The 17,725-nt window shown below is 40.6% G+C and overlaps 1 protein-coding gene across 1 annotated transcript in view; it reads left to right on the top strand.

Moving 5' to 3' along the window:
* The window catches only part of LOC128690076 (uncharacterized), a 99,665-nt gene that overhangs the window by 41,015 nt on the left and 40,925 nt on the right, over nt 1–17,725 (top strand). Inside the window, exon 4 of the mRNA XM_070088537.1 lies at nt 5,003–5,517. Coding sequence (XP_069944638.1) covers nt 5,003–5,517 — 515 coding nt within the window. The remainder of the gene's footprint in view (nt 1–5,002; nt 5,518–17,725) is intronic.

Below are 17,725 nucleotides of genomic sequence, written 5' to 3'. Positions count from 1 at the left end.
GGAGAGGCAGGACAGAGGAAGAGTAGGGATTAACCTGTACCCTCTATTGTAAAGTTCCCATGTATTAGATCCTTGGAAAAAAAATAAATTTTAAGTATAGTATAGTCTAAGTTTTGCCCAAAATGCTTTGCAGTCTTTGGGCCTTCAGATTATTGTACATTTTGTACAGTAACTTTGAAAGAGTACACAGATAACCTGCACGTAGGAGAATGAAACTTATGACAACGTTTTGGTCTGACTTAGATCATTAGCTTGTCACACAGCAGTGTGACTAGTTAATGGTTCTAGTCAGAACAAAACATCACAAGCTTCATTTCCCTTTGTGAGTTATTTGTGTATTCCAGTCATAGTATTGTGCTTTTTTATTCTTTAACTTTGAAATAGATTTATATTGGTAAGGAAGGATTGGGTAATCTCTGATTTCCAGAAAAGTGTTGGTCAGATTTAAATGAATTTAATGTTCTTGTTAATAAAAAATGTACTAAAATTTGTGGTACAGTAAACCCCTCTGTAATGGGGTGGAGGTTACACTCCGGAGAATTGACATCTAACCTAAAATCACTTTACGCAACATGAGGAATGTGGGAAAAATTAAGATTGTTTTATACAACAAAGTTAGCCCCTTTCCCCCACCCCCATGTTATACCAGTATCGCTTTCCTACAATTCTGCTAGTCATTATTTACAACATTTGAAGAGTGGGGAGGGTTACTGAGTCAGTTGGGGTGAGATGAATGTAGTGCTAAATCAATATGGGTCATGTGCAGATTGCTCATTCTTAACAGAAAACATTTTTGAAAGTTTATTACATCTTTTAATGCTTTTTAAACCATCCATCACTAAACTTGCATTGTTATGAATACTCCCCTGCCTTCTCAGTTTTATATGAAGACTGGGCTTTAAGTATTACCAGGAGACCTTTTCTGGGTTTTTTACTAATATACAGTGGAACCTCAAAAATTGAACTGCTCCCAACATGACCAATTATGTAAGTGTATTTTTGTAAGTGCTTTTATAAGTGTATTTTTGAGGGTCTGAAATGGACTAACCTAATTTACATTATTACTCATGGGAATAAATTCATTCAGTAAAGGCACTCAAACAGCCTTCTGGACCAAAGAAAGTTCGATATTTGAGGTTCCACTGTATTAAGTAACTTTTTGGTTTAAATTAACTGTAATGACCTTTTTCATATTCCTTTGAGCAAGTAGCATTCTGTATGACTAAGTGACAATCTGATATTTTTTGTCATTGTTTGCGTCTGAATGATATTCATTCATACAGAATTCTAGCCATTTATATCACAGATGCACCACCTTTTGCTTTTGCCCTGATAACTGGCCTAATTGGTGCTCGGTTCACTGTGTACTTGGATTCCCAGTGTACTTTGTCAGCCCTAGCCCAGTATGCTTCTGTCCACCCTGTAGTCCACTAGGTCCATAAGTGGTTAGTGTGTTTTCCTGTATGACACAGGGATGCAGAGTTTGCTGCTGCCTGGGTCTTGGTGTTTCAGGAAATGAACTGAGATGCTGAAGCAAAAGCTAATGTAGCAAGCATGCATTGACTTGCTTTAGCAACTTAATGGGTTGTATCCATACATGTGCTTGGGAAGTGGCAGACCCAGTGGGCACTGTAAATTAGGAGCAAGTTATGTATTCAGGTTTTAGCAGGAAATTGGGTGTTTGGCCCTTACCTCCAACATTGAGATAAATATTTGTTGATTGACTCTTCCTCTGTAAGCCATGAGGGTTGTAAGAGGCGACTAAAATGCTGGGAGCATGGGGCTAGTAACCCCTTCTGTGTAAATTATACTAAATTTAAAAATAGAAACTTTAGTTTTTCTTTATGGGCCACCCTGCCTCGGTAGGATACGGCTGGTTTGTTGAAAGAATGAATTTGTTGATTGAGGATTGGGCACAACACAACCATAGCCATATGTTTGCAGGTGCTCATGTCCCCCCTCCATGTAGCTTGTGATGTACTGTTGATTGCGGAATGCTGTTTAACTGTTTGCCCGTGGTATAGGTCTTTCTGCCTTTGTCGTGGCATTGTATAATTACGGAATTTCCTGTAGGAGCCTTACGACTTTTAAGGGAGTCTTTCAACATTAATAATTTAATAGGGTTTATTAATTGATAAGTTATTTTAACCCTTTGACTGTTTTGGTCGTATATATATGTCTTACAAGGTACCGTGTTTGACGTATATATACTCATAAATTCTAGCGGCTTCAAATCAAGCAGGAGAAAGCTGGTAGGCCCACATGTGAGAGAATGGGTCTGTGTGGTCAGTGTGCACCATATAAAAAAAATACTGGAGCACGCACTGCATAATGAGAAAAAAAAACTCCGACCGTTTTTTTTAATTAAAATGCCGACTTTGTGGTCTATTTTCATATAGTATTTATGGTTGTATTCTTGTTTTCTTGGCATCATTTGATAGAATGGAAAACATGTTATAGAAATAGAGGTGATTTTGATTGGTTTTACTATATAAGGAACCTGGAAATGGAGCTCAAAGTAGGGGAAATGTTTGATTTTTGATATTCAAAAGTAAACAAATGATGTCATTGTCCAATAAATGTCCAACTAGCCATTCTAATATGCAGTTATGAATGTGTTGATGATATTTATAAAATTATTACAGTATTGCAGTAGTCTGCATAACAGTAAATCTATTTTTTGTTTGAATAAAAATTAAAAATAGAAAGCAAGAGTAATATCAGAGGGGCTTGGAGACATGACTGATGAACAAAGAAAATGTTATTTTAGAGCCAGGAATGTCTGCATTGTTCATTCTGGACCTTATTTTGAAACTGTCGTATTTTTTAATTTTCGTGAAATTGGCCAATTGCAAATTTCTGACCACACTGTTGGGTACTTGAAATTGGTAAATGGGCAGTTTCTTGTACTCAATTGATAGAAAAAACAGTTTAAAGAAATAACTATGAGTTTGGTCAACTGGAACAATGGAATTAGCCAAAAATAGGGCTCAAAGTGCACGAAATTGCCGATTTGTAAACATCGCCGAGGTCGCTAACTTCGCGAGAGCGTAATTCCGTCAGTTTTCCATCAAATTTAGTTTTTTTTTTTTTTTGTCATTACAATCGGGAAAAGATTCTCTATCATTTCATAAGATTTTTTTTAAATTTTGCGACACCAGGAGACATCTCAGGATTGGGGGTTGCGACAGTCAAGGGGTTAAATTGGTATGATATTTACTTTTGTTATTTACTAATTGTATCCTTGATTATGGGTGTGAGCACTGAGTGACCTATGCAGTAAAAGAGCTCTAAGAGGAACAAATTTTGTGCAATTTAATGCTGTGAGAATCTGTGGTGTGATGTACCAATATTTTGTCCATTAGGTTTTATTTTTATATTGCATAATGACTAGGTTTTTTCCTTGTCATTATGTCAGGCTGTGTATCGTGTTTCCTATTCAGATTGCCCCTTAAGCTGCCTAAATTATATACAGTACTATATGAATTTCATAATGTAATGTGTTGACATTGATTGCTAATGCACACTCAAAGCTTCTACTTGCCTCCTTCAGTAACAGTAATGTTTTCTTGTTCTTCAAGGATGTGTTGCAATCACTGGGAGTAGCTAAGAGTGCCAGCATTAACACTGATGTTCAGTACCTTGCAGGTTTGGAAAAATAAACGCAGTAGCAGTATAATGTGATCCTTTATTGACAACGTTTTGCCCACACAGTAGGCTTTATCAAGTCACAAACAGATCTACCTGGGTAAAAGGTACATGAGTATTTATAGGATGGAGTCAAGTGGAGAATGCTAGGTAGGTTGGATCTGAACCTGCATGTGACAACTTTCCGAGTAGGGTGATAGAGGTTAGGACCTTGGGTAGCTTTAAAAAGAGATTGGATAAATATACGAGTAGACGTTCTGCAGTGTTCCTCCATTCTTGTGCTCTTATGTGGGATAACGAGGAAGAAGTTCAGGGGTTCAGCTATGTTATAGAAGCCGTTATGTTGGTTGAAGTTTTAGGATATACAGATAAGTGATGATTCCAGGATTCTGTGGTAAGTCTTGCATTTCTGTAGTTGATTAAATGGTTGTGTGAATTTTGGTGTTGAACACAGGCATTTCTTAAATTGTCCGATCTGCCTGCTTACTGGTGTTCTGAAATACATGTTTGGAGGTCTCTGGGTGTTTCGCCCACGTATAATTTGCTGCAGTCATTACAAGGGATTATGTGCATCCCTGCAGAGGACTGAAGCTTGTTCTGTCTATTACTGGTAATGTCCTTGGTGGTGGGAGTGGAGGTAGATACCTTGAATGAGGTACTGGAAAAAATGTTGGAAACGTGTTTGGCAGTGGAGTTGGTGGGGAAGGACTATGTATCTCATCTCGGCAGTGGCTTTTCTGGGTGTGTTAAAGATGTTATACTCCTGGCGTCTCAAGTCTCCAATGAAGTGCCGAGGATAGAGAAGTTTAGAAGATACTTGTTCAGTTAGTGAGCACTCTACAAGGAACTCGCTGCTGCAGATTCGGAGTGCACGCAGGAAAAATCCTATGTAATTACACCACGTTTAGTTTTGGTGTCATGGTGAGAGTAAAAGTGGAGAAGATATTGTTGGTAGGTTTTTGATAGACTTTAAAACAGTTTTTGGTCAGCTTTGCAGAGAAGAACATCAAGGAAAGGAAGAGTGTTGTTGACTTCTTCTAGTGTAAACTGGATTGAGGGCTCGACTTGGTTGAGCTTGTGTTGGAGATCTTTAACGTTGAAGCGTCTGGGAGTTGTGATGAGAATGTTGTCATCATAACGGAGCCAGATGACCAAAGAGGGAATAGAGGAAAAATGTTCAGCTTCTGGGTGTTCCATGTATATAATCATGTATGTTTCACACAGGTAGATCTGTTTGACTTGATAAAGCCCATTGTGTGGGCAAAACGTTGTCAATAAAGGATCACAGTATACTGCTTCAGTGTTTATTTTTCCATTGTGTTGGTATTTTATACTATTTATTTCCACCTTGCAGGTTTGTTGCCTGCACAATCTGGTATGGTTGCTAGTGGAAGAGTCCGCCATGCCAGTTGCAACACTGCCTCTCTTGCCAATGCCAGCCTTCATAATGCTCTTGGCAATCCCTACCACATAGGACGCCTTTCTCTCTCTACAAACTCCCTCAAAAAGAAAACTGATCGGGACCAGCCATCAAAGAAAATAGGATCATTGCAGAAAATTGGTGAAAAGGGAAACTATAACTGGGCACCTAACATGGCATATGTGGAAATGAATGTGTGTGAGAGTGGATCAAAGGCAAGAGTGCAGGATGCAGCTTCATCACTCATAGTAAAAGACACACCAGAGAAATTCAGTGACAGGGACAGTGCTGCCTGGAAGAGGAATTACGTGCAGTGTGTTGGGGTTGACCGTCTGCTGGGAAGGATAGACGAGGGTGACGGGTTGCACCTCCAACAAGAGATCCACCTTCACCCAGAACATGTAGAGCAGCCCAAGGACACTGTAGAAAAAATGTACACCTTTGGGCCTGTGAGTATTTTATTTTGTATATTTTGGTATTGGCCTAAAGTAGTGCTACATGGCTGAATGTTTATCTTGTACTCTTTGATCTTAATCAGCATTTTGAACTTTAAAACAGATTTCACACTTTTGTGGACATGGGAAATTATATAAAGGTATCATTTGGGCTTAAACTCAAGGCAAGCAGGTGACATCCCCACACCTGTACGCTTCTATCACTGCACAATCAGCCAGCCTCCTTAAACCTATACTCATACACCAACATGGTCAGCAAGGTAGGAACCTAACACCTGTGTGCCTACACTACAGTCAGATAGGTGGCATTCCCACAGTCGTACCTGTACATCATGGTCAGCCGGCCGACAACCAGGGTTGACAAGGGCGTTTTAACAATCCTGGTAAAACTCTTGGTAAAAATCTGCCTGGCAAAAACCTGGCGACTCTGAAATACTTCTCATTAGCTAAACACCATTATTCAGTTGTGAGTTGGCTCAGCATTTGATATTTGTGAAGAGTATTGTGGCTGCAGCCATCACCACACAGCAGATGCATGGTTAGTACTGCCTACTGAGTCGCACATCCCACCCCATAGATGTGATATGTCTGCTCTTAAACCAGTAGATGGGTAAAATGTCATGCCTTGAGCATTCTTGGGCTGTATGGTACTGTATGAACAATTTAGGTTTAGTACTTGTGAATTTAATAACCCTAGGGGGAGAATGACCTGAAATGCTTGATGTACCTGTTTTAATGGCATGTTTACTCAACCCATAGCATATAATTGGCATAGGATTGACATGTATAAAGCTCTCTATAAAACTCTGTATGCAGAATATTTCAGGCATCCTTAAGATAAACTTAAAACTTCAGAAAAATTTTCATATAATGATAATTATATATTGGGAGCAAGGGGCTAGTAACCTCTTCTGTATATATTACTAAAGCTAAAAGAAGCTGGATGTCCTGGCTTTAAGTGTAACAAAGCTGAAGGGGGTGGGAGAGTTTCAGTGGAGAGGAATAAATGGGATTAGGTCAGGGGTTTCAAATGTTAGAGCTAAAGGAGGAGTAGCAATAATGTTGAAGGATAAGATATGGCAGGAAAAGAGGGACTATAAATGTATTAATTCAAGGATTATGTGGAGTAAAATAAAGGTTGGATGTGAAAAGTGGGTTATAGTAAGTGTATATGCACCTGGAGAGAGAGATAGATATAGATAGATATAGATATAGATGGATATAGATAGATGGATATAGATATAGATATATAGATAGATATAGATATATAGATAGATATAGATATATAGATAGATATAGATATATAGATATAGATATATAGATATAGATATATAGATAGATATAGATATATAGACAGATATAGATATTGATTGATTGATTTTGGGAAATGTTGAGTGAATGTGTGGGGAGTTTTGAACCAAGTGTGAGAGTACTTGTGGTTGGGGATTTCAATGCTAAAGTGGGTAAAAATGTTGTGGAGGGAGTAGTAGGTAAATTTGGGGTGCCAGGGGTAAATGTAAATGGGGAGCCTTTAATTGATCTATGTGTAGAAAGAGATTTGGTAATAAGTAATACATCTTTTATGAAAATGAGGGTAAATATACAAGGTATGATGTAGCACGTAATGAAAGTAGTTTGTTAGATTATGTATTGGTGGATAAAAGGTTGATGGGTAGGCTCCAGGATGTACATGTTTATAGAGGGGCAACTGATATATCGGATCATTATTTAGTTGTAGCTACAGTTAGAGTAAGAGGTAGATGGGACAAGAGGAAGGTGGCAACAACAAGTAAGAGGGAAGTGAAAGTGTATAAACTAAGGGAGGAGGAAGTTAGGGTGAGATATAAGCGACTATTGGCAGAAAGGTGGGCTAGTGCAAAGATGAGTAGTGGGGGGGTTGAAGAGGGTTGGACGAGTTTTAAAAACGCAGTATTAGAATGTGGTGCAGAAGTTTGTGGTTATAGGAGGGTGGGGGCAGGAGGAAAGAGGAGTGATTGGTGGAATGATCAAGTATAGGGTGTGATAAGAGAAAAAGTTAGCTTATGAGAGGTTTTTACAAACAGAAGTGTTATAAGAAGAGCAGAGTATATGGAGAGTAAAAGAAAGGTGAAGAGAGTGGTGAGAGAGTGCAAAAGGAGAGCAGATGATAGTGGGAGAGGCACTGTCAAGAAACTTTAATGAAAATAAGAAAAATTTTGGAGAGAGTTAAGTAAGTTAAGAAAGCCTAGGGAACGTATGGATTTGTCAGTTGAAAACAGAGTAGGGGAGTTAGTAGATGGAGAGAGGGAGGTATTAAGTAGATGGCGAGAATATTTTGAGGAACTTTTAAATGTTGAGGAAGAAAGGGAGGCAGTAATTTCATGGACTGGCCAGGGAGGTATACCATCTTTTAGGAGTGAAGAAGAACAGAATGTAAGTGGGGGGGGAGGTACGTGAGGCATTACATAGAATGAAAGGGGGTAAAGCAGCTGGAACTGATGGGATCATGACAGAAATGTTAAAAGCAGGGGAGGGGGGTATAGTGTTGGAGTGGTTGGTACTTTTGTTTAATAAATGTATGAAAGAGGGGAAGGTACCTAGGGATTGGCAGAGAGCATGTATAGTCCCTTTATATAAAGGGAAGGGGGACAAAAGAGATTGTAAAAATTATAGAGGAATAAGTTTATTGAGTATACCAGGAAAAGTGTACGGTAGGGTTATTATTGAAAGAATTAGAGGTAAGACAGGATGTAGGATTGCGGATGAGCAAGGAGGTTTCAGAGTGGGTAGGGGATGTGTAGATCAAGTGTTTACATTGAAGCATATATGTAAACAGTATTTAGATAAAGGTAGGGAAGTTTTTATTGCATTTCTGGATTTAGAAAAGGCATATGATAGTGGATAGGGGAGCAATGTGGCAGATGTTGCAAGTATATGGAATAGGTGGTAAGTTACTAAATGCTCTAAAGAGTTTTTATGAGGATAGTGAGGCTCAGGTTAGGGTGTGTAGAAGGGAGGGGGACTACATCCCGGTAAAAGTAGGTCTTAGACAGGGATGTGTAATGTCACCGTGGTTGTTTAATATATTTATAGATGGGGTTGTAAAAGAAGTAAATGCTAGGGTGTTTGGGAGAGGGGTGAGATTAAATTATGGGGAATCAAATACAAAATGGGAACTGACACGGTTACTTTTTGCTGATGATACTGTGCTTATGGGAGATTCTAAAGAAAAATTGCAAAGGTTAGTGGATAAGTTTGGGAGTGTGTGTAAAGGTAGAAAGTTGAAAGTGAACATAGAAAAGAGTAAGGTGATGAGGGTATCAAATGGTTTAGATAAAGAAAAATTAGGTATCAAATTGGAGAGGAGGAGTATGGAAGAAGTGAATGTTTTCAGATATGTACGTACTTGGGAGTTGATGTGTCGGCAGATGGATTTATGGAGGACGAGGTTAATCATAGAATTGATGAAGGAAAAAAGGTGAGTGGTGCGTTGAGGTATATGTGGAGTCAAAAAATGTTATCTATGGAGGCAAAGAAGGGAATGTATGAAAGTATAGTAGTACCAACACTCTTATATGGGTGTGAAGCTTGGGTTGTGAATGCAGCAGCGAGGAGGCGGTTGGAGGCAGTAGAGATGTCCTGTCTAAGGGCAATGTGTGGTGTAAATATTATGCAGAAAATTCAGAGTGTGGAAATTAGGAGAAGGTGTGGAGTTAGTAAAAGTATTAGTCAGAGGGCTGAAGAGGGGTTGTTGAGGTGGTTTGGTCATTTAGAGAGAATGGATCAAAGTAGAATGGCATGGAGAGCATTTAAATCTGTAGGAGAAGGAAGGCGAGGTAGGGGTCGTCCTCGAAAAGGTTGGAAGGAAGGGGTAAGGGAGGTTTTGTGGGCGAGGGGCTTGGACTTCCAGCAGGCGTGCATGAGCGTGTTCGATAGGAGTGAATGGAGACGGATGGTATTTGGGACTTGACGATCTGTTGGAGTGTGAGCAGGGTAATATTTAGTGAAGGGATTCAGGGAAACCGGTTATTTTTATATAGCCGGACTTGAGTCCTGGAAATGGGAAGTACAATGCCTGCACTCTAAAGGAGGGGTTTTGGGATATTAGCAGTTTGGAGGGATATGTTGTGTATCTTTATACATATAGTCAGTTCCTGATCAGCCGGGCTGTGGCTCGTACGTTGGTTTGCGTGCAGCCAGCAGCAACAGCCTGGTTGATCAGGCGCTGATCCACCAGGAGGCCTGGTCACAGACCGGGCCGCGGGGGCGTTGACCCCCGAAACTCTCTCCAGGTAAACTCCAGGTAATATATGCTTCTAAACTGTTGTGTTCTGAGCACCTCTGCAAAAACAGTGATTGTGTGAGTGAGGTGAAAGTGTTGAATGATGATGAAAGTATTTTCTTTTTGGGGATTTTTTTTCTTTTTGGGCCACCCTGCTTTGGTGGGATATGACCGGTTTGTTGAAAGATGTATTATTTATATTATGTATTTTGAGAATTTACATAAATTGGTGTAACATTTGTTGTGGTGAAACTAGGGCCACAGACTGCTTATGCCATATCGAGCCTTACTTCCCGATGTATGAAGAAATACTACCCAAAGCTTGTCAATGAAAGAAAAGGAAACAGGAGTCCCTCTTCAAATAGAAACAAACTAAGTTGCTAAGTGAGCCAGGTGGATCTTCCCTTGCCAAGCCCCTGCAGTGGGATGCCCACATCCTCACCCGAGTTCAGGAACTATATTCCCACCAAAACCATTAAAGAAATATTCATAGTGGAAAAAATGGAGCTAATGAATGGTGCCCTTCCTATACAGTGGACAGCAGGCAGAACAAGGTGAAGAACAGCATCCCAGAGAGAATGGGGGAATATTTGTTGTATCTCAGGAGAAAGCAAGATGACCCCACACCACCACAGAAGTCTCTAAAGCTGGGTAATGAAAAGAAAGGAAAAAGGATTTCTCTTTGCAAAAGAAACTAGAACAAAATGTTCCCAATAAGGTCGGATGGAACCTCCTTACCCAACCCCATGGAATTCGACACCTAAACCCTCGCACTAACCCAAGTTCAGCGACTGGCTTCCCATCTGAACTTGTAAATAAGTGTCCACAGTGCAGAAAAATGGAGCCGATGAAAGATGCCCCTCCTGTAACATGCCTAGTGGGTCTGTTCTAGACTTCCTTCCATATCTTAATTCAGTAAATTTTAACATTGTGCAGAATGGGGACCCAACCCTCAAATATATTCCAAGTACAGTGGACCCCCAGTTAACGATATTTTTTCATTCCAGAAGTACATATGTTCAGGTGCAAGTACTGACCGAATTTGTTCCCATAAGGAATATTGTGAAGTAGATTAGTCCATTTCAGACCCCCAAACATACACGTACAAACGCACTTACATAAATACACTTACATAATTGGTCGCACTGGGAGGTGATCGTTATGCGGGGGTCCACTGTACACATACATGATTAGTTATACCTTGCTTCTCGGTTCCCTGTAGTTCATTCCAAGTACATGTACACTGATATATTTCCATTAGTGTTTAGACGTTGATTCTGTTCACACAGTAAAAGACTTCCGTGTACTCTGCAGCTCTTGCACTGTATCTATTTATTAAAGATGTTTAATCCAGAACAATATTCCAGGCATGAGATTGCAAGTGTGGCGCCCAAATTTTGATGGTATCAGTATCAATGGATATTGGCTAATTATGACAGTATCTGTATTGGCCCAAAATTGAGTATTGATATTGGCAAAAAATTTTGGTATTCTCATCTATGAGTAGTACCATCATTGGTGTCAGGTGTGGTGCAAGAGGGGACTGACGCCCCCTAAACGTCTATCAGCCTCAGTCCACCCCCATATAAAAATGCTGCTTCATGTCAGTTTCCCTGATCTTTTATCAACCAGACTGCCAACTCTAAACCCTTCCTATTTAAAACTTCTGGAGCTGCCCCTTATTGGTGTGATTTCTCATCTCTTGAGTCTCATTATCCATCCTGTCACCTCTTGGCATTTGATGCATTTACTTATTTTGGGTTCTCTAAAGAATAAGACATCAGACATTACTACTGTTACAAAGTTTTGTGCATGTTCTTTCCTTCTATGAGACTGCTGTGTACTCTGTTTTGAGTTTCGCTCTTTCCGTATAAATATTGTACATGTACGCATTATGATTTGTCACAATTCAGTTTAATGTTGTCTGTGGCTCAAAGATTTTGTTCATAGTTGTTTGTAATGCAGGACTCAAGTCCTGCAGGCCAGACTTGAGTCCTGGAGATGGGAAGTACAGTGCCTGCACTCTGAAGGAGGGGTGTTAATGTTGCAGTTTAAAAACTGTAGTGTAAAGCACCCTTCTGGCAAGAGTGATGGAGTGAATGATGGTGAAAGTTTTTTTCGGGCCACCCTGCCTTGGTGGGAATCGGCCAGTGTGCTAATAATAAAAAAATAAAAATAACTTTCATATTTATTTTGGTATCATTTGGGAAGAATGATTCAAAGTTTATCTAATGAGGATGAAAAACAGATTGGCTAGATCAGGGGAGTGCAACATCACAAGACTGGTCACTGGCTGCTACAGTATCCCAGCATAGGTCCATTACCTGCACCTGCCGCCTCCACAGATGGATTTTTAATTTTTTAACCAATAGAACACGGAAATGGTAAACAGTCAAGTCAGAGACTGCCACAGTGAAAGCTGTTCCAGAAGGTACAGTACTCTCCCCCATTCTTTCCCTTATCCTCATATCTGACAGTGTAAACCAAAGCACCATGACTTCTTTGCAGATGTTACTAGAATCTGCACAAGTTTCGTCCATTAAGGGCTGTAAATCTCCAAGCGGATATGGACCAAGTTTTCAAATGGGTCGCAGAAAACGCTATGATGTTCATTTAAGACAGGTTTCATTTACTCCATTATGGAAAACTTGAGGAAATAACTGCTAGAATGGAGTATAAAAATCTAACCACACAATAGAGCGAAAAACTTCTGTTGAGGACTTGCACCATAATTACTAAGAACACTTGAAGTACAGTGGACCCTCAATTAACGGCGGCATCAAGTAACGGCAAATTCGTCTAATGGCGCTCTTTGGCGTAAAAAAAATGGCTCTACCAACGGCGAAAAACTCTTCTAACGATGTTCATCCCGAACTTGTCCATGGGGCCAGAGCGCGGCCTGAGCGGGCCCAGCCACTCCAAGACTCCATGTATAGCCAGTGTGCTAGTGTTTACAAGCCGTTTCAGTCAATTCCAAGTGTACCTGCGATATATTTTGTATTATTCCAGTGTCTTTAGTGCTTGTAACCACTAAATAAGCCACCATGGGCCCAAAGAAAGTTTCTAGTGCCAGCCCTGTGATAAAGAAGGAAAGAAACAATAAAATTCAAGAAAAAACTCGTAGCAAAGTACCAAAGTGGAGGAGGAAGAGAGAGAGGGGAGAATGTGCCTTCTGCAGTGATTCATTGATTCTATGATATGTACGATACTAAAGTAGCACGTATTGATAAAGGCTAGAGTGCCAACTGGCGATAGTGTAGAATTAACAGTGTAGCAAGTAAGTTAAGCGAGTAAGCGATAGAAAAACGACACGAAAGTAACTCTCCAATGTTGTTGGATGTGTGTACATTTGTTGAACATATGCCGGCCTGCTATCTTCCACTACCCTAAACCTCTGCCAGCCTAATTAAACTAACATCTCCTCCAAGGTAAGTGTAAATATAAAAGTGTAAGCATAAAAGTAAATATATTAAGTGTAAATATAAAAGGCCCCCAATGGAAATACGTACGTCACTCTGACTTTTTTGGGTTATCCTAGGTACTTTACACATATGCTGCTATGTATGATAATCTATGTAACTGTATTTGTGTATACCTGAATAAACTTACTTATTTATAAATTAAAATGTAAATATTTCTTATTTATAAATTAAAAAATGTAAATGTTTCTTGTTTATAAATTACATACATTGTTTAACCCTTTGACTGTTTCAGGGCCCTCTCTGAAACTGTCATTCTATGTCGCCAAATATTCGAAAAAAAAAAAATTATTTTTTCTTATGAAAATGTTAGGAATATTTTTACTAGCGTTTTAAGCCTAAAAAAAATTTTTTGCCATCAGTACTTACCGAGATATAGAGCCGCAAAGTTTGCAGAAATTGACGTGCGTACGGCAACAGCGGCGACTGCCGCCCACCCGGTATTCTTTTATTTACTCTAATTCAAAGGTTTCTTGCATTTTTCAATATTTTTCTTTTCCAGGTAACTTATGTGGCCTGTGAGACCAATGTAAGGTGCATTGTTCAAATATACACTCATTATTTACAACACAATAACAGAACAAACTTTATCACTATTAGTTTGTGTATACACTTTGTTTACACAAACAATACAAAACAATGTTTATTACTATTGTTCCATAATATATATACATATGTACAGTCACTAAACCCGTTCCTAGAACTGCTGCAGCTTGTGGAACTCTTTGAAACATGGGTATATGCAGAGGGGCACTTCACACTCCTCACACATAAAACGAGTGTCTCTGCGTGTTTGTGGGCGTTTTGTGGTATGCATACATACATAACACCTCTTCTGAGCATTTTTCTTGGCAGTAGTAGGAGGCAGTTGTATGGGGTAGTGATCACCAGGCCTCATACGAGATGACGTCTGTGGGCGCTGGTCTATTGCAGGAGTTGCTCCTTTGTACTTTGCAATTATTTGTCTGATTACTGACAGGCAAAATTCACCATATTTTGGTGTTTTGTTGGTCTTCAACTTGTATATGTTATAAGCATTTAGCATAGAGATATCAACAAGATGGAAAAAAGTTTGATATACCACTTATAACTCTTGCGTACACAGTCTGCAAACCCAATCTGCATGTCACATTTGTCCACTAAGCGCATATTGAGGTTGTAGTCCATGACAGCTGCAGGCTTTAGAATGGGTTCATTGGTCTCTCTGTTGTCCCTGCCACTGGGTACCATTTCGTTTGTGTGAACTGATGTCAACAATGTGACATCACGTTTGTCATGCCACCGAAATGCCATGATGTCATTGGCAGCAAAGGCTTGCACCTCACCTCTGCGAGTGCCAGCGTCGAACCTTGGCATATGTTTGCGATTACCACGCACTGTGCCACACACGTCTGTCAAGTTCACTCGCAAGAAATCACTGAGTAAGGGGCTTGTGTACCAGTTATCAGTAAATAACATATGCCCCTTACCAAGATATGGTTCCATCATTGTTCGAACCACATCACCAGAGATACCCAATAACTTCATGGTATCTCTCAAAGTATTACTGCCAGTGTACACAATAATATCTAAAACAAGACCACTTCTGCAATCACACAGTACAAATAGCTTTATACCAAAGCGTTTCCTCTTGCTTGGTATATATTGCTTGAATGAGAGTCTTCCTTTGAATAAAATCAAGGACTCATCAATAACAAGCTTCCTGAAGGGATAAAAATACATGCAGCACTTTTGTTTCAGGTACATAAACACATTTCTTATCTTATATAACCTGTCGCTTCTGTCAGGCCTGGTTTTGTCTGAAAAGTGTAACATACGCAACAGTATCAGGAAACGATTGACACCTATAATGTCACTAAAACCTGGAGTTGAAATCAGGCGATCTGTTGTCCAGTATGTGGTGACAGTGTGCTTATACACATGTGGCATAAGCATTATTGTGGCAAAAAACAGGTACATCTCTGCCACAGTTGTCTCCTTCCACTTGTGTAGCCGTGATTTTGGTGAGAGAATTGTATTTGCCATGGTGTATTCACAGTATGTGTTGGTTTCCCTGACAATGATGTCCATCAGGGGTTCATCGAAGAATAACTCAAAGCAGTCCAGTTCACTGGCATTGTTCCCAAGTGGACAAGATGGCTTTATTCCACTTTGTGTTTCATCAAAGTCATGGGGACTGGGAACAAACTCGTCACCGTCCTGCCAATCCCAGATGCGGTCTGCTGGTGGGGTCTGGATATTGTACCGTGGTTGTGGCTGTGCAGGTTGTGGTGGTGCAGGTTGTGGCAGTGTGGGGTAGGGTGAGGCTGGTTGTTCTGCTGAGTCAGCCGCGTGGCTAGTAGCGTGGCCCGGTGATGGTGCCACATGGGCCGTGCCACCCTCACTATCACCACCACTGCCTCCTCCCTCACTGTCACCATTCATACCCATCGTTACAATATCGTCATCTTCACTATCAGGTCGTGGTGTTGGGCCACGGGATGTGCTCCCAGAGTTTCTCCTTCCCCTTGGAACAACATATGAAACACTACCAGACCGCATGCTACGTCGTACATACTGGCGCTTCACTGGGGAATATTCACTCTCACTGTCACTAGAACTGCTTTCAATGACCTTGAAATCACTATCACTGCTATCATCAGGGTGTTGTACACGACCAAATAGTTTCCTCTTTCGTCCTGGTACAGGCGAACGTGAACGTGAACAAGCCGGCACAGCACCAGAGGTCGAAGGTTGTGGGTCATCTGGGTTTTCGTCACTATTTACGTTATCCTGGGCACTTTTTTCGGTAACACTCGCTTGAAAACCCTTGAATTCACTGTCACTGACACTTTCATCGCTGTTAGAGCTATCACTTGGGAACAAAAGACCTCCAATTCGCCGAGGAGTGAGGAACTTCTTACCGAGAGGCATGGTGAAAATGGACTGACAACATGGCGTTCCCACAATGCACCGCTAGGTCCCAGATTTTTTTCACAGGGTGCACACCGACCACTGAGACCCATTCTCTCCCATGTAGGCCTATCAGGCCTTTGGCGCTCGATTTGAAGCCGCTAGAATTTGTGCGTATAAATACGTCAGAAACATTGGCTCGTAAGACGTATTTATACGTCGGAAACAGTCAAAGGGTTAAGTGTGATGGTGGTGCTGGCAAAATCCTCCACCAACACGGCTTTTCTCAGTGGTGGCCCTTAAACCCAACAATAACACTTACACCATTTACTACTCTCATACATTATGACATGACATTTTATTCATTCTAGAGTATATATCATGTTTGTTATTAATATTGTTTATTATGTCAAATTAGATGAATTGTGATAGATAAATAAGCCGTCATATTGAAGCATAATAAACTTGTCTTCCTCTTGCCTCCTGTTGTGTCTGTCATACACCAACAAGTCGAGTCAGTAAAGATAAGTCAATAAAGGTAAGTGTGATGCTAAATGTTCATTTATTCATTTTATTAGTGCTTTATATTTGTCATTGTTTTCTGTATGTATATTTAATCTTTAAAAATATTTTTGTTAATACATTTGGCTGTCTGACAGGGATTAATTGGATTTCCATTATTTCTTATGGGGAAAATTAATTCGACTAACGGCTAGCTCTCTGGAACGGATTAATACCGTTGGTTGAGGGTCCACTGTACATACCTTGATCTGTACTCCCTGGAATGCAGGCAAAAAAGATGCATCAAATCTACATCTGGAAAATCCTAGAGGGACTGATCCCAAATCTGCACACAGAAATCACTCCCTACAAAAACAAAACTTAGCAGACAGTGCAACATCCCTAGTGATAAACAGGGGTGCCATGAGTACACTAAGAAATCACAGTAAGTGTCAGGGGCACAGGACTGTTCAACAGCCTCCCATCACACCAAGAGAATTACCAGTAGACACCTTGCTGTCTTCAAGAGGAAAATGGACAGATACCTAAAGTCAGTGCCTGATCAGCCGGACTGAATTGCATGCGGCTGGCAGTAACAGCCTGGTTGATCAGGCTCTGATCCAGTGGGAGGCCTAGTTGAAGACCAAGCTGTGGGGGCATTTACCCCTGCAGTCCAGTAGACTCCCGGTAGGAGAACTACCGCTGTTCTCTCTACCATTATTCCCTCCACCCCCCATTATTCCCTCCACCCCCCATTATTCCCTCCACCCCCATTATTCCCTCCACCCCCATTATTCCCTCCACCCCCCATTATTTCCTCCACCACCATTCCCTGCACCACAACCATTCCCACCACCACCAAATAGTACAATGTGCCCCTGGTGTGGTTGTACCATCACTATTCCCTCCACCACCGCCTACTACCCCCACCTCCCCTACCACCAAGAATACAATGTGCCCCTGGTGTGGTTGTTAAAGTCTGGGGTCACTATAAGGGTAATTGTATCTAAGAGGAATCTGTACTCTTGCGGATTTTCTCACTGCTCTTAAGGTGGTTTTGGTGGTGTAG

The sequence above is a fragment of the Cherax quadricarinatus genome, chromosome 25 (genome assembly GCF_038502225.1).
Source record: "Cherax quadricarinatus isolate ZL_2023a chromosome 25, ASM3850222v1, whole genome shotgun sequence".
Taxonomy (NCBI): domain Eukaryota; kingdom Metazoa; phylum Arthropoda; class Malacostraca; order Decapoda; family Parastacidae; genus Cherax; species Cherax quadricarinatus.
Note: the sequence above shows the minus strand (reverse complement) of the source record. Positions and strands in the feature narration are given on the sequence as shown.